At 48.4% G+C, this 23,898-nt stretch overlaps 3 protein-coding genes and 1 long non-coding RNA gene across 12 annotated transcripts in view; 2 read left to right on the top strand and 2 right to left on the bottom strand.

Annotated features, from left to right (window-relative positions):
* The window catches only part of LOC101164255 (rab effector MyRIP), a 17,389-nt gene extending 8,056 nt beyond the window's left edge, over nucleotides 1-9,333 (top strand). For 3 of the 7 annotated variants that reach the window (XM_020711236.2, XM_011487080.3, XM_023964857.1), the window contains 9 exons: nucleotides 14-151; nucleotides 292-418; nucleotides 5,047-5,337; nucleotides 5,467-5,708; nucleotides 5,855-7,234; nucleotides 7,716-7,892; nucleotides 8,127-8,288; nucleotides 8,411-8,509; nucleotides 8,584-8,740. In XM_020711236.2, coding sequence (XP_020566895.1) covers nucleotides 14-151; nucleotides 292-418; nucleotides 5,047-5,337; nucleotides 5,467-5,708; nucleotides 5,855-7,234; nucleotides 7,716-7,892; nucleotides 8,127-8,288; nucleotides 8,411-8,509; nucleotides 8,584-8,679 — 2,712 coding nt within the window. In that variant the 3' untranslated portion in view covers nucleotides 8,680-8,740. Of the gene's footprint in view, nucleotides 1-13; nucleotides 152-291; nucleotides 419-5,046; nucleotides 5,338-5,466; nucleotides 5,709-5,854; nucleotides 7,235-7,715; nucleotides 7,893-8,126; nucleotides 8,289-8,410; nucleotides 8,510-8,583; nucleotides 8,741-9,128 lie in introns of those variants that run through there. The other 4 variants (XM_020711239.2, XM_020711238.2, XM_020711240.2 and 1 more) reach the window with 4 other exon arrangements.
* On the bottom strand, nucleotides 8,648-18,803 carry LOC101164006 (plexin domain-containing protein 2-like). Of its 3 annotated transcripts, XR_002875055.1 has the most exons (15): nucleotides 18,619-18,803; nucleotides 16,819-16,973; nucleotides 16,612-16,746; nucleotides 14,063-14,132; nucleotides 13,493-13,615; nucleotides 13,304-13,422; nucleotides 13,133-13,232; nucleotides 12,968-13,063; nucleotides 12,819-12,900; nucleotides 11,366-11,426; nucleotides 11,099-11,297; nucleotides 10,753-10,788; nucleotides 10,344-10,498; nucleotides 9,870-10,146; nucleotides 8,648-8,753 (listed from the first exon to the last, which is right to left on the bottom strand). XR_002875055.1 is itself a non-coding variant. In XM_023964858.1 (14 exons), the coding sequence occupies exons 1-14, from the start codon at nucleotides 18,686-18,688 to the stop codon at nucleotides 9,931-9,933; spliced, it is 1,617 nt and encodes a 538-aa protein (XP_023820626.1). In that variant the 5' UTR covers nucleotides 18,689-18,803; the 3' UTR covers nucleotides 9,352-9,930. The 3 variants fall into 3 exon arrangements, 2 of the variants coding, with proteins under 2 accessions (XP_023820626.1, XP_023820627.1); XM_023964858.1 differs by lacking the exon at nucleotides 8,648-8,753 and having other exon boundaries at nucleotides 9,352-10,146; XM_023964859.1 differs by lacking the exon at nucleotides 8,648-8,753 and having other exon boundaries at nucleotides 9,352-10,146; nucleotides 16,819-16,970.
* Nucleotides 18,704-21,705, top strand: LOC110016932. The gene is made up of 2 exons (XR_002292250.2): nucleotides 18,704-18,821; nucleotides 20,655-21,705. It is a non-coding gene; the product is annotated as an uncharacterized LOC110016932 (long non-coding RNA).
* Nucleotides 21,297-23,898, bottom strand: LOC101166420 (peptidyl-prolyl cis-trans isomerase FKBP1A). Its single transcript, XM_004079451.4, has 4 exons — nucleotides 23,778-23,898; nucleotides 23,655-23,702; nucleotides 22,801-22,913; nucleotides 21,297-22,132 (listed from the first exon to the last, which is right to left on the bottom strand). Exons 1-4 carry the CDS (start codon nucleotides 23,812-23,814, stop codon nucleotides 22,007-22,009), a joined length of 324 nt encoding a protein of 107 aa, XP_004079499.1. The 5' UTR covers nucleotides 23,815-23,898; the 3' UTR covers nucleotides 21,297-22,006.

Here is a 23,898-nt window from a genome sequence, read left to right as displayed (position 1 = left end):
CTACGTGTTTTAGATCATTAGCAGAAGGAAAACGTTGGCACAGATAAAGGCTCAGTGTGACCAGCAGTGGCCTTTTGGCTCCAACATGGACCTTCAGCATCAACCGTCCGATCAGGCCTCCAGCTCCCTAAAGCACCAACCAGACCTCTGGGTAAAAACTCCTTCGGTTTCACAGAAATCTGTCTGACTTTTGTTGTAGCTTCCAGTTTGGCCACAGGAGCTAAAAAAGCAGCTCATGAATAAGAAACACGTTGCCGTCGTGGAGTTTCAACGTGTCCGACGTGTTTTCAGAGATCGCTCCCAGCTTTCTCTCTGTCGAACGAGGACCTGATCCAGGACACTCCACCCGCCCTGCAGAAGGAGGGCGCCGGGTCTCCCATGGCGGGATGGAAGGGCGTGGAGCGACTCGACAACGCAGGTGAGATCCTGAATGACCACGAGAAAAACAAGGAAAAGTCTGTCAGGTTGAATTATGGGTAAGAAGGAGACGAGGAACTACTTTAAGATTCGGCCTTTTCTGTATCTATTAACACACTTGACTTTCACATCTACTCACTTTATTGTGTAAAGAAGAAAAGAACAAACCGACCAGTTTGAGTTTGTGCTGCAGAACCGAGATGCAGCAAGTCTCTGACAAGAAAACAGACTATGTGAGGATTAACACTTCCCTTTAGAAGGCTGGTTCCTCTAAGACCGTTTGCAGGCTGGTTCCTCTCAGACCGTTTACAGGCTGGTTCTTCTCAGACCGTTTGCAGGCTGGTTCCTCTCAGACCATTTGCAGGCTGTTTCCTCTCAGACCGTTTGAAGGCTGGTTCCTCTCAGACCGTTTTCAGGCTGGTTCCTCTCAGACCGTTTGCAGGCTGGTTCTTCTCAGACCGTTTGCAGGCTGGTTCCTTTCAGACCGTTTGCAGGCTGGTTCTTCTCAAACTGTTTGCCGGCTGGTTCCTCTCAGACCGTTTGTCGGCTGGTTTCTCTCAGACCATTTGCAGGCTGGTTCCTCTCAGACCATTTGCAGGCTGGTTTTTCTCAGACCGTTTGCAGGCTGGTTCCTCTCAGACCATTTGCAGGCTGGTTTTTCTCAGACCGTTTGCAGGCTGATTCCTTTCAGACCGTTTACAGGCTGGTTCCTCTCAGACCGTTTGCAGGCTGGTTCTTCTCAGACCGTTTGCAGGCTGGTTCTTCTCAGACCGTTTGCAGGCTGGTTCCTCTCAGACCGTTTGCAAGCTGGTTCCTCTCAGACCGTTTACAGGCTGGTTCCTCTCAGACCTTTTAATGGCTGGTTCCTTTCAGATCGTTTACAGGCTGGTTCTTCTCAGACCATTTGCAGGGTGGTTCCTCTCAGACCTTTTACAGGCTGGTTCTTCTCAGACCGTTTGCAGGCTAGTTCTTCTCAGACCGTTTGCAGGCTAGTTCTTCTCAGACCGTTTGCAGGCTGGTTCTTCTCAGACCGTTTGCAGGCTGGTTCCTCTCAGACCGTTTGCAGGCTGGTTCTTCTCAGACCGTTTGCAGGCTGGTTCTTCTCAGACCGTTTGCAGGCTGGTTCTTCTCAGACCGTTTCCAGGCTGGTTCCTTTCAGACCGTTTGCAGGCTGGTTCCTTTCAGATCGCTGGCAGGCTAGTTCTTCTCAGACCGTTTGCAGGCTAGTTCTTCTCAGACCGTTTGCAGGCTAGTTCTTCTCAGACCGTTTGCAGGCTGGTTCTTCTCAGACCGTTTGCAGGCTGGTTCTTCTCAGACCGTTTGCAGGCTGGTTCTTCTCAGACCGTTTGCAGGCTGGTTTTTTTCAGACCGTTTGCAGGCTGGTTCTTCTCAGACCGTTTACAGGCTGGTTCCTCTCAGACCATTTGCAGGCTTGTTCTTCTCAGACCGTTTGCAGGCTGGTTCTTCTCAGACCATTTGCAGGATGGTTCCTCTCAGACCATTTGTCGGCTGGTTTCTCTCAGACCATTTGCAGGCTGGTTCCTCTCAGACCGTTTACAGGCTGGTTCCTTTCAGACCGTTTGCAGGCTGGTTCCTCTCAGACCATTTGCAGGCTGGTTTTTCTCAGACCGTTTGCAGGCTGGTTCCTTTCAGACCGTTTACTGGCTGGTTCCTCTCAGACCGTTTGCAGGCTGGTTCCTCTCAGACCATTTGCAGGCTGTTTCCTCTCAGACCATTTGCAGGATGGTTCCTCTCAGACCGTTTTCAGGCTGGTTCCTCTCAGACCGTTTGCAGGCTGGTTCCTCTCAGACCGTTTGCAGGCTGGTTCCTCTCAGACCGTTTACAGGCTGGTTCCTCTCAGACCTTTTAATGGCTGGTTCCTTTCAGACCGTTTACAGGCTGGTTCTTCTCAGACCATTTACAGGGTGGTTCCACTCAGACCTTTTACAGGCTGGTTCCTTTCAGACCGTTTGCAAGCTGGTTTTTCTCAGACTGTTTGCCGGCTGGTTCCTCTCAGACCGTTTGCAGGCTGGTTCTTCTCAGACCGTTTACAGGCTGGTTCTTCTCAGACCGTTTGCAGGCTAGTTCTTCTCAGACCGTTTGCAGGCTAGTTCTTCTCAGACCGTTTGCAGGCTGGTTCTTCTCAGACCGTTTGCAGGCTGGTTCCTTTCAGACCGTTTGCAGGCTGGTTCTTCTCAGACCGTTTGCAGGCTGGTTCTTCTCAGACCGTTTGCAGGCTGGTTCTTCTCAGACCGTTTGCAGGCTGGTTCTTCTCAGACCGTTTGCAGGCTGGTTCCTTTCAGACCGTTTGCAGGCTGGTTCCTTTCAGACCGTTTGCAGGCTAGTTCTTCTTAGACCGTTTGCAGGCTAGTTCTTCTCAGACCCTTTGCAGGCTGGTTCTTCTCAGACCGTTTGCAGGCTGGTTCTTCTCAGACCGTTTGCAGGCTGGTTCTTCTCAGATCGTTTGCAGGCTGGTTCTTCTCAGACCGTTTACAGGCTGGTTCCTCTCAGACCATTTGCAGGCTGTTTCCTCTCAGACCATTTGCAGGCTGGTTCCTCTCAGACCGTTTTCAGGCTGGTTCCTCTCAGACCGTTTGTATGCTGGTTCCTCTCAGACCGTTTGCAGGCTGGTTCCTCTCAGACCGTTTACAGGCTGGTTCCTCTTAGACCTTTTAATGGCTGGTTCCTTTCAGATCGTTTACAGGCTGGTTCTTCTCAGACCATTTGCAGGCTGGTTCCTCTCAGACCTTTTACAGGCTGGTTCCTTTCAGACCGTTTGCAAGCTGGTTTTTCTCAGACTGTTTGCCGGCTGGTTCCTCTCAGACCGTTTGCAGGCTGGTTCTTCTCAGACCGTTTACAGGCTGGTTCTTCTCAGACCGTTTGCAGGCTGGTTCTTCTCAGACCGTTTGCAGGCTGGTTCTTCTCAGACCGTTTACAGGCTGGTTCCTCTCAGACCATTTGCAGGCTGTTTCCTCTCAGACCATTTGCAGGCTGGTTCCTCTCAGACCGTTTTCAGGCTGGTTTCTCTCAGACCGTTTGCATGCTGGTTCCTCTCAGACCGTTTGCAGGCTGGTTCCTCTCAGACCGTTTACAGGCTGGTTCCTCTCAGACCGTTTAATGGCTGGTTCCTTTCAGACCGTTTACAGGTTGGTTCTTCTCAGACCATTTGCAGGCTGGTTCCTCTCAGACCGTTTGCAGGCTAGTTCTTCTCAGACCGTTTGCAGGCTGGTTCTTCTCAGACCGTTTGCAGGCTGGTTCTTCTCAGACCGTTTGCAGGCTGGTTCTTCTCAGACCGTTTGCAGGCTGGTTCTTCTCAGACCGTTTTCAGGCTGGTTCCTCTCAGACCGTTTGCAGGCTGGTTCCTCTCAGACCGTTTACAGGCTGGTTCCTCTCAGACCTTTTAATGGCTGGTTCCTTTCAGACCGTTTGCAGGCTAGTTCTTCTCAGACCGTTTGCAGGCTAGTTCTTCTCAGACCGTTTGCAGGCTGGTTCTTCTCAGACCGTTTGCAGGCTGGTTCTTCTCAGACCGTTTGCAGGCTGGTTCCTCTCAGACCGTTTGCAGGCTGGTTCCTCTCAGACCGTTTGCAGGCTGGTTCCTCTCAGACCGTTTGCAGGCTGGTTCCTCTGAGACCTTTTACAGGCTGGTTCCTTTCAGACCGTTTGCAAGCTGGTTTTTCTCAGAGTGTTTGCCGGCTGGTTCCTCTCAGACCGTTTGCAGGCTGGTTCTTCTCAGACCGTTTACAGGCTGGTTCTTCTCAGACCGTTTGCAGGCTAGTTCTTCTCAGACCGTTTGCAGGCTAGTTCTTCTCAGACAGTTTGCAGGCTGGTTCTTCTCAGACCGTTTGCAGGCTGGTTCCTTTCAGACCGTTTGCAGGCTGGTTCTTCTCAGACCGATTGCAGGCTGGTTCTTCTCAGACCGTTTGCAGGCTGGTTCCTTTCAGACCGTTTGCAGGCTAGTTCTTCTCAGACCGTTTGCAGGCTAGTTCTTCTCAGACCGTTTGCAGGCTGGTTCTTCTCAGACCGTTTGCAGGCTGGTTCCTCTCAGACCGTTTGCAGGCTGGTTCCTCTCAGACCTTTTGCAGGCTGGTTCTTCTCAGACCGTTTGCAGGCTGGTTCCTCTCAGACCGTTTGCAGGCTGGTTCCTCTCAGACCGTTTGCAGGCTGGTTCCTCTCAGACCGTTTGCAGGCTGGTTCCTCTCAGACCGTTTGCAGGCTGGTTCCTCTCAGTCCGTTTGCAGGCTGGTTCCTCTCAGACCGTTTGCAGGCTGGTTCCTCTCAGACCGTTTGCAGGCTAGTTCTTCTCAGACCGTTTGCAGGCTAGTTCTTCTCAGACCGTTTGCAGGCTGGTTCTTCTCAGACCGTTTGCAGGCTGGTTCTTCTCAGACCGTTTGCAGGCTGGTTCCTCTCAGACCGTTTGCAGGCTGGTTCTTCTCAGACCGTTTGCAGGCTGGTTCCTCTCAGACCGTTTGCAGGAGTTACGGTGTCTCAGAATCCTCAGAACATCACCGATGACATGTTTGGAACCCGGTGCTGGTTTCGTCTCGGCCTGCAGCTGTGTGTTTTTTTGTGGGTCCATGTTTGCTCCTTCGTGTCTTTACCCTGTGGGTTGGGGGGGGGGGCTGTCCTCAGTTCTGAAGAGTCCGGACGGGAACTGGCTGGCCCTGCAGAGCGCACAGTTGTCCCGCCCCGGCCTCCTGGCTAGGAGGAAGAGTCTGGTCTTCAGCGCCCTGGAGAAGGAGTCCGGAGTGAAGTCTGCATACGAGGGACTGGACTCCGACAACGAAACCAAACCAGAACCAGAACCAGAACCACAACCAGACAGCTCCTGGGGGGCCGTCTTGCAGGAGATCCACAGGAAGATGACAGACTCTAACCTTCATTCAGGCGGCGACCAAATGTCCCTGGCAGCGATCCAAAAAGGTGACAAAATTCTTTTCCATCGTGTGTTTCTGTTCTATTTCAGTTTTTCTGTGGTCATTTCTACCTGCTGAAGAAGAGGAGGCTGAAGACATTTTTCAGTAACTTTGAAGAAAAATCTTCTTCTTCCAGACTCCGAGGGGAACTGGAAGTTGGGTAAACCTCTGCAGGCCCTCCTGAAGAAGAAAGTTCCTGCAGAGCTCAGGAAACCTTCATCGTCCCGCAGGACCAGCATCATCGACGTGAACTTCTACCTGACAGGAGCAGGAGAGGAAGATGAAGAGGAGAGGACGGAACCTGGAGAGGAGGATGAAGGAAAAGCCCTTCAGTCTCAGAGGAGTAACAAAGAATCTGCAGCTTCTTCTCCTTTAGGGGTAAAATGTTCACTTCTGTATCTTAAACTGCGTTTTTGTGTCACAATCGTAAAAATCTTCTCTGAACCCGTTTGTGACGCGTGGAAAGAAAGTTTTCATCCAGACGTTCAAACAGAAATCTGACTTCTAAACTCTGACATTCACAGGACGTCAATCATAAAGGCCGCAGGTCTGACGCTGTGACCTCTGACCTCCTCACATCCGGAGCCCCGAGCCCCGAAGCTCCTGACCGGGACGACGCCGCCTCGGGAGGAGGGGGCGAGCCGATCCAGAGGGGGAGAGGTTCTCCTGTTTCTGGAGGAGATGAGTTTGATCAAATGAGAGATGAGGAAGAGGAGAGGTTTGGTGAGGAGGACAGCGACTGCACTGAGGATAAAGATGAAGAGGAGATGGAGGGCAGGTTGTACAGGCTTGTGGCGCGGTCCAGCCTCTCGTATTTTTCCTCCACTGACGAAGAGTTGGACAGAGACGAGCAAAGTGATGAAGATTGGAGCAGATCCATTGACGTGGACATGGAGGAAGAGGAGAAAGCGTCAGACGAAGTCACCTTCAGACTTTGTCGGCTGGAAAAAGGAGTCGGAGCGGCGCGGGCCTCCTCCACCGAAGACGAGCTGGACAGAACCGGCACAGAGGACGAAGAGGAGGAGGAGGAGGAGCATTTGTCCATGAAAGTCTGCAGATTAGTGAATCAAATCAACGCCGCCCAGTTCTCCTCCACCGAGGATGAGCTGGACAGAGCCGGGGTCGACGAAGAGGAGACGGACGAAGGGGCGCTGTGGACGCAGCTGCAGAAAGATCATCTTCGGGATTTGGCCAGTTTGGTCAGCGCCTCACAGTTCTCCTCCACAGAGGATGAGCTGGACCGGGCCGGGAAGAGCGAGGAGGTGGAGGAGCTGCGGGGAGGCGCAGGGTTCACCGGGGGCATGGACATGAAAATGTTCGATTCCAGGGATGAAGTGCAGAGCAGAACTGAAGAGGAGGAAGACGAGAAAGGAGGAGATGAGCCGAGGTTTGAGGGCAGAGAAGAAGCAGATATTTGGTCGAAAACATCTGTGGAAACGGAGGAGAACAGAGGAGAACAGGAGGAGAGCGGAGCAGCACAGAGCGATGAAGACGACGGGGAGTTTGACCGAATCATCGGCAGCATGTTGACAATGACCCTGGAGGACATGCAGGTGGAGGACAACAGAGGAGGAGGAGCTGATGAAGACCATGAAAACGGACTGAAAGAGGAGGATGCCAACGTCTTTAGAGTGACGGCGGAGGAATCTGGAGAGATCCGTCTGAAACTGGAGAACAAAGACAAGGGAGGAGGAGAAGAGGAGGCACAGGAAGCAGAGACAAAGACAGAAAAAACAGACGTCTGGGATGGAGAGAAGCTGGAAGAAAACAGGCTGACAGCAGGAGATCCGGAGTCATCTCAGGCTCCAGGAGGCGCTGCTGACCGGGAGAAGAGGGAAGAAAAACCAGACAGAGCATCCAGAGAAGACGCAAAGCCTTTTCTCCCCCCAGAGGAGATTCAGGAGGTGAGTTCTTCTGAGCTTCATCCAGAGTTCAGCAGCTTTCCTGCAGACTCTTCTAAGCCTCGGATCCTTTCTTCTCACCTGTTGGACCTGCATCTGTTCTTCATCTCTGCTGCAGCGCTAAACACTGTAAAAACAGAAATAAGTCCAACGTTTAACAGCAGATTTTCTGTAAAGAAGCCAAAAATCTGCCAACGGGGTCTGAAAACCACACATTCTGATTTTAGAAATAAAATTCTTCTTAGAAGTTTTCTCCGATTAGTTTGCTGTTGAAATCTTTCTTGATAAGATTATTTACAAGTCAGAAAAGGGAAACAAGGGTTCCTTTTTCCTTTCTGAAGATCCTGTTTCTGCAGTGAAGCTGCTGCATGAAGCCATCTTCCCTCAGATCTTCTCCCGTCTGGACTTCCTGAGACATTTTCCACGTTTTTTAAGCATAAATCAATCATAGTTTGTGCCGCTGAAGCCTTTCTGTGCGCCACAGACTTCCTCGGCGGCGTCTCTGCGCAGCATCACCACCGAGGTGCTGAAGGTGCTGAACGCCACGGAGGAGCTTCTGCAGAGGGAAGAGGGAGGGGACAGGCGAGACCCCGCCCCCTCGCTGCCCCCAAATGCAGACCCCTTAAAACTGGACCAACGGTTCTGCAAGCTGGAGGAAAGCGTGAGTTTGAGCTGAATTCATTTGTGATGCAAAGAAAAGCAGGAAATAATCGTCACCAGATTCATTTATCAGACGAGGTCGTCTGCTGACAGGAAGTCACAAAAAGAAGCAGCAACTCTATAATCAACTTTTGTGTTTTCCTTTGGAATCAATTTTTATTCAAACAATATTCATTTATGAGAAGATTATGACGCCGATGATCCTCTGAGTTCCTGGAAATTCTATTGGCTGCAGGTTTACGTGGCGGCCAGTGCGGCCTACAGTCTGGAGGCGGAGCTTGGAGAGCTGGAGGGCTGCGCCCGAGGCATCAGCAGCTCCACCAGCGTCGTGGAGCTGTCCTTCCTGGAGGAGCAGGTGGCGGCGGCGGCTGCAAAGGTTCAGCATTCTGAGCTGCAGGTGAGCTGCAGAGACGGGGTCCGAGCCCGGAACCGAGCCCGGGGCCACAGGAGCGGCTCCAAGTCCAAACCCTGACACCGCTTCAGCTTTCCGAGGTCAGGTTGTGCTTTGTTGTGTCCCAGATCTGCGGCATCTCCTCAAGGATCGCCGCTCTGAAGAGCGCAGGCCTGAACGTGGACCCGCAGTCCCGCCTCTCCAAGACCCGGTCTGCCTGCGAGCCGGTAAGTTCCCGAGCCTCAAACCTCAACCGGTAACCAAGGTTCTGATCCAAATGAGACGTCTCTGCTCCCCACGGCAGGCCGTGACGCTGGACTCCTCCAGACAGCTGAGACGGCGGTTACCTGCAACACCTGTGCAAGGTGGACCTCACCTTCCCCACACGCCTTCATGACCGGCGCTTTTTTCAGTCAACAGGAAGTGACGTCCACGACGGAGTGTTTGGGGCACCAGAAGTGAGAATAAAGTCTAAAGATGATGAGAAAATAACATTTCAGGAGGAGAAATTCATGCTTTTACAAAAACAGTAGATCCTTGAGGAGTTTCTCTGAATCCTAAACAGATCATTTCTTTGTTGAAACATTTACAAAGCTAAGTTAACATTTCATTTTTTCAAAAATCACAATTTTTATCTTGTAAAATTATGACTTTTTCAAGCATCAATTTATGACTTTATTCTCCTAAAATGTTGACTTTATTCTCATGTATTTTTATGCTTTTATTCTTCATCTTATCGTCATCACTTCCTGCTCAGAGTCTGGATTTTCTGTCGGGGATTAGAAAATTACAGATTCATATTTCACAGCTGACCTCACACTAATGTCTTTTCAATTCTGTTTGCAGAAAACAAAAAACTCTGACGCACCGGCACTCTGATGTCCGATGTTACCTGAACTCATCACCTGAAGCTGTGCATCCCAACGCCGTCCGCCTTAAAACTGTTTCCTGTAACGACCGACAACTGATTTTTGTGCTAAAAAGTAGATCAAATAAATATATTTTTTAAAAATTGACAACAGATGAACGAAAATAAATGAACATAAAGTGATCAGAGATTCAGAAAATCTTCATTTGAAAAGTGGAATAATTATTTTAATTTACCCACAATTCTTTGATCCTTTCTGGTTGATGAAACATTAAAACGTAGAACAACAAAACAGAAAAAAACTGCTTTTTCCAAACTGACTGAAGTCTGGAAAGTGTCGTCAAAATAATCTGACTTCCTGTTTGTTGCTGTCGTTTACTTTGCGTACCGAACGAAGAGCAGAGAAAATAAATGGAACATGTCCACAAACGCCGCCGTCAGCCCGCCAGACGGAGGCGGGCGTCCCCGTCAGGAATGCGGTCTGTGTTTTTCAGGGAAGGAAGTAGCGTCCAGGTGTGACATTCCTGCGCGTGGAGGTGTGGAATGGGCAGATATGGAGCGGAAAGCCCATCTTTGAGAGGGTTCAAAACCCGTGGCGGCGGCGGCAGCTTCTGTAAACCTTGAACCTCCTGAGCAAAACCACGGGAAAAACGTTCCGTCCAACTCTCATTTCCGCCTCTCAGAGGTTGGACAGCTTTTCTGTCTCTGACTGAACAAACCTGAGCATCAGCTTGAAAGAAGCCTCTCTGCCCCAGAGCATTCTGGGATTTGTAGTTGTGGTCAGGAGCTCTCCGGGCGCAGGAAGCGCTCCCTCTGGTCGGGAACGATGAAGCCCTCCCTCTGCTCGCTCTCTCTCCTGAAGGTCACCTCAAAGGAGGGTTTGAGGTCGATGACCACGGCGCCGTCTCTGTCCTGCCCCGGGGTCTCCACCTCGGCGTAGGAGGGGCGCCCCGAGCCCCGCCTGAACTTCAAGATGGGCCAGTGCGTCGGCCGTCGCTGTGGGAGGTTGGACACAAGGTTTTGTGAGAACCGATGTTCAGGTTCCTCGTCTTCTTTAGACTCTGAACTGTTCCTCGTTGGAACGTCACCAAATATTTCATCCGTTTGAATCTCAATAATCAGAGAAAAACCAAGTAGAAATGATTGAGATTCTGCTGAGTCTAAACAAGCTAAACAACATCCGTCTTCCTCACCTCCATGAAGAAGAGGCTGGCAGTGGAGGTCGGGTGGCTGTAAATGTAGACGGACGCCAGGACGGCTGCTGTCACGACGAGCATCACGATGACCACGGCAGCCAGGGGGCCGCTCTGCAGCCCCCCCTCGCTCCGCTGTCCGTCGGCGTTTCCTGCTGCATCAGATGATCAGACGATCGTGAACCGTATGTGACACGGATGCTCAACATACAAACATCAGACGTGTTTCTGACGTTTGCTAGATGATGGTCAGATGTTGCTCAGGTGTTTGCCCGTCGCTCATCGGACGTTCGTCAGACGTGAATCACACGTGATCATGTAGGTATATCTGATATGATGCATTTGATGTTTGCGAGGCAATCGTCCGGCGATCATCAGACGTTAGATCAGTCCTCTGAGCAGCACTCACCTGTTTCACTGATGTGGAGCGAGATCGATGCATCGTCTGCAAAAGACAACAACAGCGTTGTCATGGAAACGTTCAGCTTTGACCTGAGAGCCTTTGGGTCACCTCCACAACAACCAGAGGAAGAGGTCACCGGAGGTCACCGGAGGCCTGACCTTTAGAGGAGGCCTCAATGTCTGCAGAGGCAGCTCCCCGGAAGGATGCACATACATGAACAAGCCTGCTGCACACGCTCACATTGCATTGGTCTGGAAAATAACTGACCACATCGACCCCCCCTCCCCCCCTCCTGCTGTCACACCACGCATGGCCGACGCCCAGAAACGAGGCGTTCCTCTGACATCATTACCATCCGCAGCTTTGCCGGCTGGTTTCTGAGACTTATCCTTCCAGCCGCTGCCTGGCGGGGGGCCGGTGGAGGTCCCGCTGAGCCGTGTGGGGGTCTCCCCTGACCCCCCCCACTGCCGCGAGGATGTGGGGGAGGGGGCGGCATGTGTCAGTGGGCGTGACGTGGCGTCCGGCGTCAGAAGGCAGCGGGGATCCCGTTCCTGGGAAACAAACGCTGAGTCAGTCTGAGGGTTTGGTTCCGACTCAGCGGCTGAAAAACAAACAGAACCTCCTGTAGGCAGCCGTGGTCCACCCAGTCCTGCCGGTTACGGTCGAAGCCGCTGGAGCATCTGAGAAAGGAAGTCGGGGGGGGGGGGGGGGGGGGGGGGGTCACTCCTGCTGATTCTGAACAATCTACTGATTATCATAAATGTTTTACGTTAAGGCTGACGGTACGGCTGCACGCTGGTCCAAGGCGCTGGCTCAAACCCTGGCTGGGTTCTTTCTGTGTGGAGTTTGCGTGTTCTCCACGTCCACATGTGGGTTTTCTCCAGTTTCCTCCCACAGTCCAGACACATTTCATAGCTTCACTGGTGTCTGCCCCTAGGTGTGCATGTGATCGTGTGACCCTGCAACAGACCGGTGACCTGCTCAGGGTGAACCCCGACAGTAGCTAGGATAGGCTCCAGCAACCCTGTGACCCTGAAAGGGATTCAGCGGCTTCAGAAGGTGGATGCTGACGGTTAAATCTTCTCGGACTGACTCTGATGGTAAAAACCTAAAGTTCTTCTGCATCAGAACATCGTGGCAGGAATCCGTCCTGATCAGAATCTTTTTGGCTTTCCTGGCGTTATGAGCTGCAGCGTCTGAAACTTTGATTCCCCTCACGAAAACCGTTGAAAAAGTTACAGAAGAAAGTCGTGCGAGGCTTAAAAAAACTGTGAAACATCTACACAAAATAAACCAATCAGGCTTTTTGCGGAAAAAATAGCTGTTTAAAAAGTTTCCCTGAAACCCTCATGAATCTGTTTGAGCTTTTTTTCCACTTAACATTTTGCTCTGATAAGTAATAATTAATAATACTCCATATTTTTAGTATATTTTTTCATTATATCACACAATAATTTCGAAATGAATCTGAAACTACACAATAAAATCAATTCTTAGTTGTAAATTCTGCCATTTTTTTACTGCCAAAAGGGCAGAAATTGAGATCAAAGTGTTTTTATGTTTTATAAGAAATGTCTTATTTTAATTCATACATTCATCATCTAATCCGTTTTATCCCTTTTGGGGTCACGTGGCTGCTGGAGCCTATCCCGGCCCCTTGTGGGCAAGGGAGGGGGCATCCTGGACAGATCGCCGATCTGCCGCAGGGCCACATATCAGACACTCGTGTTACCTTAGTATCCAATGACCTGTGAAGAATGTTTTTGGACGGCGGGACTCCGGATTCCCCGGAGAGGTCCCCCATTGGTGTTCTGGTCCCAGCCAGGACTTGAACCGGGGGCAAGAGCGCTAACCACTGCTCCACCGTGCAGCCCAAGTGTTTTATTTAAATTTAAAAAAAACGTTTAAATCCAAAAACAGTCAACGTGAAAATGTCTAAAAAAAACAGGTGAAGCTCCACTAAACAACAAAGTTCAAAGGATTTATGAGTCATCACTGTGAGTTAAAAACCTTTATGTTAAAACTACACTAATGTGTGTGTGAGTGGGGGGGGGGGTCTCCTCTGGGTTCACCTCTGCAGCCGGCGGCACCATCTGCAGTCAAAGCCGATCTGGGAGGAGACGCATGGACCACAGCTGGAGAACTGCAGACAGGCTGCCGACGAAGACAGAGTCACCGAATGCAGCCGGACAACAAGTTCAAATGACAAACCGCCTTTTACTGGGGAGGGGGAGCATCTCCACCGCCGTGCAGCTGCTGATCTGGGATTTTAGGATGTCCACTTTGTGATACTCGTAGATGGTTCTCCGGCGGACATCTGGAACAGAGAAGGAATGAGGAGGCGGCCGCCGAAGAGGGCGGACGGAAACCACAACCATCCCCTTACTGGGGATCTGCTCCATCTCATGGAGGACGACGAAAGCGTCCGACAGCCCCACTTTGACCGGATGGTCTTCCGAGGTGATGTCACGGATGTCAACGGGAACCTGAGCGGAGGAGATCGGCATGAAGGCCTCGCCGCTCGGCGGCAGAGGGAGAGCGGCGGCGCGAGAGTCACCTCCTTGTAGGCGAAGACGATGCGGCCGTCGCTGTGCAGGACGGCCTGGAAGGTGAAGCCTCCCAAACGGACGTTGCCCTGCAGGTGGAGCCCGTTCCACTCAACCACCAGCGCAGTTCCTGAGAGGAAGACAGGAAAATGCTTTTTCCCCAAAAAACAGAAGCAAAGGAAGCCCCGCCCCTTTCCTACCGTTGTCATGGAGCATCACGGTGGAGTTTGAGGACAGGCTGGGATCAAAGTTGGCCATCAGAGGAGCGATGTACTGCGTGGCTGTGAGCATCCTGTGCAGGATCGCTCCGGTGTAGATGAAACCTGCGGGAGGAGGTCGGGTTAGGGTCCGGCAGAACCGTGACCCCGTAAGGGATGAGACGGGTCCAGAGAATCCACGTCAAACCCAGAAACCTGAAGACGCTGAAGTCCCAGATCCCACTTATGGTAAATGGTGTATGCTGGTACAGTTTAACTCATTCAAGTTATAAACTGAACCATCAGGGGCGTGGCCTTCCAACAAGCTCACTCCTGATTGGTGAGAGTGGTTGCCATAGAAACTCAGAACAACCAATCACCGCTCACTGACAACGTCTGGCTTCAAGATGTTGGCCGTATCGTTAAAAAAACCTGCAACTGAATTGACTTAATTTGGTGTGAGCCGGAATAAACCATTTTTCATGGATGGCGTCACTCTCTCAGATCTGATCAGTTCAGACTAGAAAACCACATTTTAGTTTCTCTTCAGCCTCGTAGATGAAAGAGTCTCACCTCCTGTTGCCACGGTAACTTCTTTTAGAGGATGACCATAGAAGGGAAAGCTGAAGGAAAGATTTACTCTCTGGAAACGGAAAGAAAAAGAAGTTAGGGCTAATTCCTGATGAAACATCGTCTTCTGAGTTAACTTGAATGTTAACTGCTGATCCTTCTGTCTTAACGTTCCACTCCGGTCCTCAATCTGACACCAGAACCAATGAAATAAGGTAAGAAAGTCTGCAAACACTTACCCGTCCTAACAGTGTGAGAAGGAAAACATTCCTGATTTCCACTCTGATCATCCTTTGATATATTTACAAAGCCTTTCCAGTCGTCTCTCAATAAGGATGATGCCCTTTTTAGCCATAATCCAAAAATCTGTGTGGTTTTCTAGGACATAGTTTCTGCAGAGCAGCAGGAGTTTAGTAGAAATTCACCTCTGAGTTGTGACTGTTGGCACAGAGTATGCCTGCCCCCACTTCCCATCTGTTCACCTGCTGCCCCGCTAGCTTACAGCCCCTCACAACCTTAACCTAACATGAGCGGTGCAACAAAAACAGCAGCAGTTCCAGATCCATCCATCCGTCCAGTTCTGATCCAGATTCCAGCTCAGACCAGGAAAACAGAGACCTTCATGGATCTGTTGGTCTGCAGGTGGAGGATCAGAATGGAGCAGAGCAGGGAGCCCAGCGTATTTTCTACATCACAAATACTATCTTTTTTAAACAACGTTTTCTACTCTGCTCCTGATTCACAACAAATAAAAAAAGAAATAGAACTGCAGTTTTAAGATGAATTGTTTTATCAGTGGTTGCGGTTCTATGTGCAAAATAGCTTGATCAGATTAAAGATCGGATTAGAATTGAACTGTGTACATGGGCCCAGAAAAACGTTCTCTGATTATAACAAACATTAACACACGCCTCACTTTAATAAATCATTTGGACACGTACGGGAAACGACCGTAGAAGAAGAAATATTGAGTTCCGTTGTAAACAAACAAGCTGCAGCATAGAGCAGATGATCTTCTAAACATGCTTTTATTATAGTTATGATTATTATTGAGTGCCTGTTTGCTCATAATTTTCTGCACGGAGCCGGAAGAAGGATTAGGTTGATGCATGCTGAAGGAATTTATTTTTTGTGGTTCTCATTTCTCCTAGGCTTTTATCTTATCTTTATTTCATTGAAGGTTTCCTCCAGGTTTACTGTGTGTGGTTCCTTTGAAATTTCAAAAGGGCTTCCTGAACATTGCATATGTAAAGAGGTTGTGATCCTGGAGCTCCAATCTCAACCCCCTGCAGGAGAAAACGGTCTTTGATCTTCTGAGGCCATTTGGTTGTAGGTCTGACTTGGATCATAAATCAATCATCTCTGAGACTGATTTCCATCCCTGGGAATCGCCACAGGCATCTGCTCCCGTGTGGGGAACAAAGGTGTATTGTCTACTGTATGTTAAGAAGATCCGGCCACATGGGGGGGCCACCTGGGGAGCCATTTGGTTGCGGGACCATGTCAGTCTGGGAGGTGACTTCAGACGCGGGAAACGGATCCTGACTCCTAATATGGACTGACAGAAGTAGGCAGGTTCCCTGCCAGCCAATCCGAGCGTCCAGAGGAGGAGTCTGGACGGCATGCTGTGTTACGGAGGAGGAGGCTGAAACCGACATGTTAAAACAGCTGGACGGAGGAACTTTCGCTGTTCCCAACAGGCTGACACGTTAAGACGTTTGTAATTCGGCGCTGTGTAAGCTCTGAAACTTTGGGAACCCAGATGATCTGTTTTATTTTGTTTTACTCTGTTTTTAGAAATATTGTTAGGGAATAAATTTGTTAAACTTAATCCGGTCGAATCCCGTGGTTTTCTCCTTCTCGACTTTATTGAACATGCAACAAGGAAAAGTAATCTCAAAGCGACAGATTATTATTTCCAACAGTGCTAACAGCATTTAGCCGTGGATGAACCTAAATCCATGCTGTCAAAGCTGCAATCTGCACCGAAATATGTGGGAATAACATCAGCCTCTTTTTATCTGAACACGACGGGAAACACAAATCCACATGATTGTTTACAAGGTTTCTCAGGCCGGCCCGGTGCGCCGCCTCCGTTAGCTCACAGAGCACCCCAAAGCCGCTCCTCTGGTCGGAGACCCAGTTCTCCCGAGTCCGGCAGCTCGCTGACGCAGAGCGGCTGGATGGACTGCGGGCCCGAAGCCTCCTCTGGAGCGCCGCACCGTCTATGCATGACGTAAACCAGAGCAGCAGAGACCCACGATCAGAATAAACTGTCTCTATGCTCAACGATCGGATCAACAATCGGTATAAACCACCCATCTCCATCGGAAAAAACTTTTGATCTGAAAGAGTCTGACCGAGGCAGTGTATTCCGAACGGCGTGTTTACATGATGCAATTTTATTCTGATCAGGCGTTCTTTCCGATTACTTTTGTCCACGAAACCGCAGCTACTGTTTCCATCCCCAGAAAATGTTTAAAAAAAAAACACCAAAAACAACATTTTCATTGAAGTGAGTCATTACAATATGTCACATGTTCAAATCCCACCTCTGCGTGTCTGTGTGAGTTGGACAGGAACCTGAGGACCTTCCACTGCCCCCCCTGGATGTTTACCCACAGGTCTTTGGCTGGAGCGTCTCCGGGGCCGTAGACCTTGGATGTGTAGTACGCGTGGTCGCTGCCCTGAAACCACATTAGTTCCTTCTTCATCCTAAAGGAAAACTTCATTTCCTCGCCGCGTTTAAAGCGTCTCACCACAAACTGCGTGGAGTTCTTGTGTTTCTCTGCCATCAGCAGATCCGGGTCCGGGTCTCCCGGCCCGTGTTGGTCTCTGTAGAGCCCCCGCTTGTCTGCTGCAAAGCCAGGGGCCCCGCTCCTGTGCCTGGAGGGCCACATCCGCTCTGCAGCTGCTGGGAGACAAGGAAGCAGAGCGGGTCACACAGAGAAAGGCCTGAGAACAACTTTTCTGTCACTTCGGTCCCAAAAGAGGGGTTCAGAGGTGAACTAAAGCGGGAAGACGTCTCCGTCACGTCATGGAGGGAGGTGGAGGCAGTTCCTGCACAGATGAAGTAAACAGGAAGTCAGCCCTCCCTGCCAGGGACAAGCATCTACTCTTCACATGGGACGGTGAAGGCATGCTTCACATTCTTGACAGCAGGCAGGAGAAGCCGGCCAGCCGTGGGTGTTGGGTCCACATATCTGTCACTGCGGCGTGGATGCTGGCTGCTCTGCAGACGGCTCTGCAGACGGCAGATGTTTCTGCTGCACATCTGCATCCATGACGGCTGAGGGTCCCGGAGCAGAGGAGCCTCTGTGGGTTCAGACGGTTCTGGAGGACGGGTTCCTTCAATAAACGGTTTACTGGGTTCCAACAGTTAAAGCAGGAATGAAAAAATACAAGGAATAAAAAAACAAATGTGGCCAGAATCTGCAGGGAAGAACATCCAATTAGGATTTATTACATTGTGAAGAAGATGAAATCACTGACATTTTAACATTCTCATCAACATATTAGTTGAAAAAATCATGACTAACTGTCCTATCTAGGGTGGATATATCTGTGTTTGCAGATCTGTTTGTTTGTCTTCTTTAGTTTTTTTCTTTTGTTTTGATTGGTTGAAGTGAACTAAAGCCAGTAAATAACAGAAACAGAGGAAGTGATGGATGGAAATTAAACTCAAAGTGACAGAAAAAAGGTTTAAGAAGAATAAAGAAGAACTAGTGAAGCTAGAAAGACTGCAAAGCAGAGAAAAGCTTCGTTTTGGGCGATTCTCTGAAATCACTGAAAATTTTTAATCCCAAAAGGGGAAAATTTTATGGTAAACCATTTTAAACCAAGAAATGAAACCATCTGTGCATTATCGCACACAAACACATTTAGGAACATTTCATGTGTTGCTGAGGTGTAGCGGTCAGCCATTGAACAAAGAAACTTTTCACTAAATCTAATCATTTATTTTTCTACTTTCCCCTAAATAAATGTAAAATGAGAAAAATACATGAATTATCGCTAAAGTGGCTCCATTTGTTCACATACCTCAGTTTCTCTCAACCCTGTGAGTGTTTGTTTCCAAACTTTCTCACTTATATTTCCTTGGTTCTGTTGTCCGATTTACACTTTCAAACTCAACAATCAGTTTTGTTACATAGAAATGATATTTACTGTTGTTTAGGGAAACAATTGTCTTGGGAAAATTTATAGATTTGTTACAATCCTCGTTTAGTTAAAATCTTCAACCCTGTAACAAAAAAAAACATTTTTATGGGGACTGTATTTTGGACTTAAAATCAAAATAATTTAAAATAAAATAAAATAAACTCACGTTAAGTTTATTAAGTGAATTTAAACCAAAAAAAGTCACAAATTAATTTCTAGTAATGTCATTTCTACTAGAAATTAATTTGTTACTCTTTTTGTTCAAACATTTTGTGAGAGGTTCAGATTCAAAGTTCAGAGAAACTCGTTTAGGGAGCAGAAGTGAAGGTGCAGAGAATTCAGAGAGCGGCTGTTTTCCCGGCGCACTTCTGCCGGATGATCTTTGCGCACTCACTCACCGTCCGCAGATGCGCGCTGCGCCAGACAGCGGCCCAACAGGAGCAGAGCGGTCAGACAAACGGCAGACATCCTCCTCCGAGCGGAACCAGAACTGAATCCTGGCCAGATCCGAGACCCGCTGACAAACAAAGAAACCCTCCCCGCTCAGGAGCGAGGCGTCCACGGTCACCACAACCAGCCTTTATCACCAGGATGCGTTCAGGTACCGCTGGAAGTTTGAACATCTTTGCAGAGACATCAAAATGCCACAAAAGTAGCAAGCAATCGAACGTTTTTATTTCATTATTATTATTATTCCTGAGCCTGCATAAATTACACAATGCACGTGCGCGTGTCTATATTTGTGCAGAAACACTTTAAGGAAAAGCTAAAATTGGAATAGTGGATTTAAACATTTTACAGTAGAAATCATGAAAAATGTGAACTGAAGCTGCTTTTGCTGCACGCGCTAAACTCCATTTCAAAACATCAGTGTTTGCAGTAATAACGGAACTACAGGACAGCTGCTTTATACTGACAAGGACGTACATGAAAGAGTAACACGTGTGTAGAGGGAATAAATGAAAACATCTCAACAAATATGTTGTTAAATACTAAGTACGTCCGTTTTAGATCATGATGAAAGAAACGCTGCAGTTCTTCCGTTTGACCGCCAGATGTCGCCAGAAACAAAAACGAACTATTGACAAAATTGTCTCCTTCAAAAGACAGAAAACCTTCCGTTCAAACGTCAGATAAAACCAGGACACGTGCAGGCTGTGATACCATAAAAAGGAGTGGCATCAGTGGAACCTCAGGCGCAGGTTTTCCTGCAAAACGAGGATTTCTGCAGGATTGTTGTACAGAACACACAACAGAAAAGGAGAAGCAGCAAGAAAGACGACTCTTACTCCTCATCAAGGTTGGAGGGTGATGAAGGCTGACTTTTTCTAAACTAATCCAATTGTTCCTTTGAAAAACTGCAACCAAACCAAACATTCTGTTGGTGGAGGATGCTTCTGCTGTTAATGGCATAAGTGCTGTTGCGCAATTCCTTTTTGTGCGCGAATAATGATGAATTATGATGAACCTATGATGAATTAATCTAACTAATCTTTTCTAACTAATAGTTTTCAATCAAACCTAATAACTGCTGTGAAAAGCCTTACTTTAAAGTAATTTCATTTAAATGTGTGCTATTGTGGTGAAGCTATATGCTGTCCCTTTTGGGGTCACCAGAGCCTGTGCTGTAGGAAAAGGATGGTCCAACCTGGACTCCAACCCTGTTCGTGGACTACCGGCCTGCTTGTTGAGCAGCTAACGCCGCTTCATTACCCATTAGCTGAATTCAGTTTCTGTTTGACTGAAGACACCTGATCCAGGTAACCAATACTTACTGGAGTCAGGCCCAGTTTACACTTCAAAGCGATTCGTCATCGTTTGGGACTTCCTGCTTTCGTAATCTCAGTTATAATCTCACTGGTTTCAACACCACAGTAAAAAAGTCGAAATCTCTAATCCATGCGGTGTAACCTCTGTGGTTTGAAATAAAAGCAGATGAGAGCAACACAAAGCTGTTTTTGTCAAACATTACAGACATTCAGCAAACAAAACTCGATTTTAGAGGCTTATTTGAGAGGACACAAAAAAGCAAATGTTTCCTCTGATTCTGTACTTTACAAACAAAAAAGCAGAACAAATAGTCTTCGGAAAAAGTGCGTTTAGTAGCTGGCAGGCGGGCCGCAACTCAGGCTATAGAATAAAAGTCTGTGGTTCTTTACATGGTTTTCTGTACTTCAATGACTTTTCTGTAATGTGTTTAAAAATATACATTTTTAAATGAAATGAAATAATCTGAAACACAGACGTGACATGAAGGGAGTTTCCTGCTTAGCTTGTAGAGGTGTGGTTGCTGTGGTTCCCGCCTTCAGCTGTCATCTCACTTCTTCAAAGTTCAAACATTTCAGGACAAATAATAAGATAAAAGTCATTAAAACTCATAAAGAAGCACTTTTTAAAAGTCCAACACCTGCATCAACAGAAGTTTCATTTTCAGGTAAAGTGGAGGTGCGTGGTGGTGATGATGTCATCGCAGGGTTCCTCCTGGACAAACTGCAGGCTGACTGACTGAAAACGGCCTTTGAGCAAAGCACATCCGTGCATGACGGGATGTGAACGGACGCCACGGAAGTAACAAGAAGTGATCCGTGTCGTCCTTTCATCTACTAAAGCAGGAGTGGAATTATACTCGTTCACTTCCCCCTTTATGACTAACTTCCTATTCTCATATTCGGTTCGATTTACTGCGTCTATTTATGATGAAGTGACAACTGAACTATTTACAAATGTATGTGGATGTTTGTTATTTCCAATCAATGTCATGTTTCATTATCCTTAATTTGACACGTCTGACATAAATGATCCCCCAACTCCACAGATACATTTTAGATTAAAAATGGGATTAACATGATTTAGAAAATGAATGCGCTCATTTGTAACTCAGCCATTAATGTGAAAATGTGAGTCCAATTGTTGTAATATCTACAGTTTAAAATCAATTCTGGAAAGAACATTTCTAAGGATGAACGGGGAAAAATGTTCCAGATATTCAGGTGACAGATCTGCTCCAACATGTGATTGTAATCTAGAATAAAGGCTCTGGTTTAACTGGTGACGTGGAACAAAAACAAACGACGACTTGGTTTGTATCCTGGCTTTATTGTAAGACTGCAATACCCACAAAAAAAGATCTGAGTGATTCAGTGAGGAAGAGGAGACGAAGGTTTTCATCGCCACACGGACGAGGACGGGTCCAAGAACACGTGTCAGAATCTTTACATGAAGTATGGCAACACGAAGGGAAGCAGAGTGAACAACTGGTTCAGTGGTTTCTGTTTGGTTTTTTTTAATTTGTGCCGACTTTTTTAAACGCAGAGAGAAAAAAACGACGCAGGAAAAACTCGTCTGTCACTAAAGCGGCGAGACGTGAAGAACCACCACGGCGCTGGAAAAAGACCCACGAGATCCCAGACGGATTCTGTCCCGTCAAAATCATTGGGCCGATTTGTTCCCAAAGTTTCTTTATAAAGAAAATAATGAAGGAAAAACAGATCCGTAAGTCCAGAAGCTCCGCCCACCGTCACCTTAAGACTTATGAGGAGCGGCAGAAAAATGAGGCTAAAATTAGAACTTTCCGGTATGAAACCCAAAAGCAGTTCCGTTTCAATGTGAATCAGCTTCTGTTCAAAAACAACAAGAAGGTGGGATCGTCTTAATTTAACTCTTAATTCTAGAACGGCTTCAACGGCAGAAAAGATTCCTGTGGCACTCTGAGAAACATCGGCTTGTGAGGAAGATGAGGATGTGGGTGGAATGGAAAACTCAGGAGGAAGTCGCCGCTGAAACCACTCAGCATTTCAGGAGCTCCACCTCGAAGATGAGGGTGGAGTTTGGAGGGATGATGGGCGGGTATCCTCTGCTGCCGTAGGCGAAGTCCGGCGAGCAGGTCAGCTTGGCCAGCTGACCCACGCTCATCTGCAAAAACGCCAAACAACAGAGACGCCACGTCAGTCGCCATCGCAGACCTTCAAACCAACAGGAAGAAGAATTCAACTGAAGGAAACTCAAACACTCCAGCCTGAAGCTGAACGCTGGAGTCTGAGGTCTGAGTTATCCAGAAGAAAAACGGCATTTCGAGAATCTAAAGGAATCCAAAAATCCACATTTCACTTCCCGCCTCCGTTTGGCTTTCACAGCTCAGCTGATCGGCTTCAGAAGTAAAACACAACGTTCTCACAGCAGTTTCGGCAGTTTCTCTGCTCCATCTGCGCCGTGAAACTTCCCCCCCTCCCACTTACTGAGGGCAGTAAGACGGTTTCCACAAAGTGAAACAGAACTGATGAAGAGCAACGCCGTGTTTCCCTGAAGGAAATCATCGCTGACAGCTAACAAGTTGGACTCAAACTGACTGAGACTCTGAGACGAGTTTTGGTTTTCGTGAAAAAGCGTCCAGCAGTGCGTCTGCATCGTTGCAATCATCGTAACCAGGTAGACCAGGGGTCCCCAAATCCAGGCCGGGAGGGCCTTCTGGTTTTCCTGGACCAGGTGTGTTTAGCCCAATAAGGAGCTTCAACGGCAGGTTGGCTGGAGAACACGTACCGGCCCTACAGGCCTGGATTTGGGGACCCTTGAGGTAGACTCACCCGAGCCACGCCATCATCCCAACCGCGGATAACTTCCCCAGCTCCCAGTTTGAACTGGAACGGCTCTCCTCGATCCCTGGAGGAGTCGAACTTCTTCCCGTTCATCAGCGTACCTGTTCAGGATCAGAACACCTTTGGTTTAGCCTTGGAGACCCCCCCACCAACCAAAGTCTAACAGGCCATAAATGATGAAGGGAGGAGAAAGAACCAAAATCTGAGGAGTTTGTAAAGATGTTTGCTGCTAAAGTTTGGGTTCTGCAAGAACAAACACATTTTTATGAATGCACATGGTTATTGATCATTTCCATTAAAACATATATAAATTCACAAAAACCACAGAAAAATAGTTAAAAATCTCCTTAAGCAGACCTTCATTCTTCTGCCCTTTGGTTCGGGTGGAACGCGGCAGCAAGAACTCGCAAATAATGCACGAGTGCGCGTTCACGCGAAGGGGCCAGACTTTCTCGGGGTAACGAATCGCGCTAGCCGCTGTTAGCATCGGTTAGCTTAGTGCAAAACAAAGCTGGTGAATAAATACGGGGACGTGGGCTGGTTCCCGCCCCTTACTGTAAACCTTCTCGTTGATGGTCAAGTTAGAGGTTTCCTGGCAGCGTTTGTTCCCATTTGTTCCCACATTAGTCGGGTTTTCCGCCCCCGTGTCTGTACGAACGCGCTAAGCTAATGCTGCTAGCCGGAGCGCTAACTTCGCCATGATCACCGCCCTCATTCATCACTTTAACGGCTTTCCTCGACCACAAAACGAACATTTCTGAGCCTTTTTTCGGGCGCAGATCGAAGCTAACTGCGGTTCACTTGACAGATACAAGGATGAAGTAAAAATAAAGGAATCTTACCAACATAGTGCACGAAAACCGTGCGTCCTTTCTGCGGAAAAGTCTTTCCTGAATCGTAAACACACAATTACAATTAAAGAAATGAAACCTTTGGTAAACACAAAGCGGCTTTAAAACGTTTACCGTCTCCTGGTCTGATGGTTTCCACGTCCACTCCCATTGTTCTCTCGCTGCAGTCCTCACCTCTCTGAGCAGGATGTGTTATGGACCGCGTCGTTAGGGGGCGCTGTGGGTCCGCGAGTCA

Source organism: Oryzias latipes, chromosome 17, assembly GCF_002234675.1.
Source record: "Oryzias latipes chromosome 17, ASM223467v1".
Classification (NCBI taxonomy): domain Eukaryota; kingdom Metazoa; phylum Chordata; class Actinopteri; order Beloniformes; family Adrianichthyidae; genus Oryzias; species Oryzias latipes.
The sequence above is the reverse complement of the archived record's forward strand: the minus strand, read 5'-3'. Positions and strand labels throughout refer to the sequence as shown.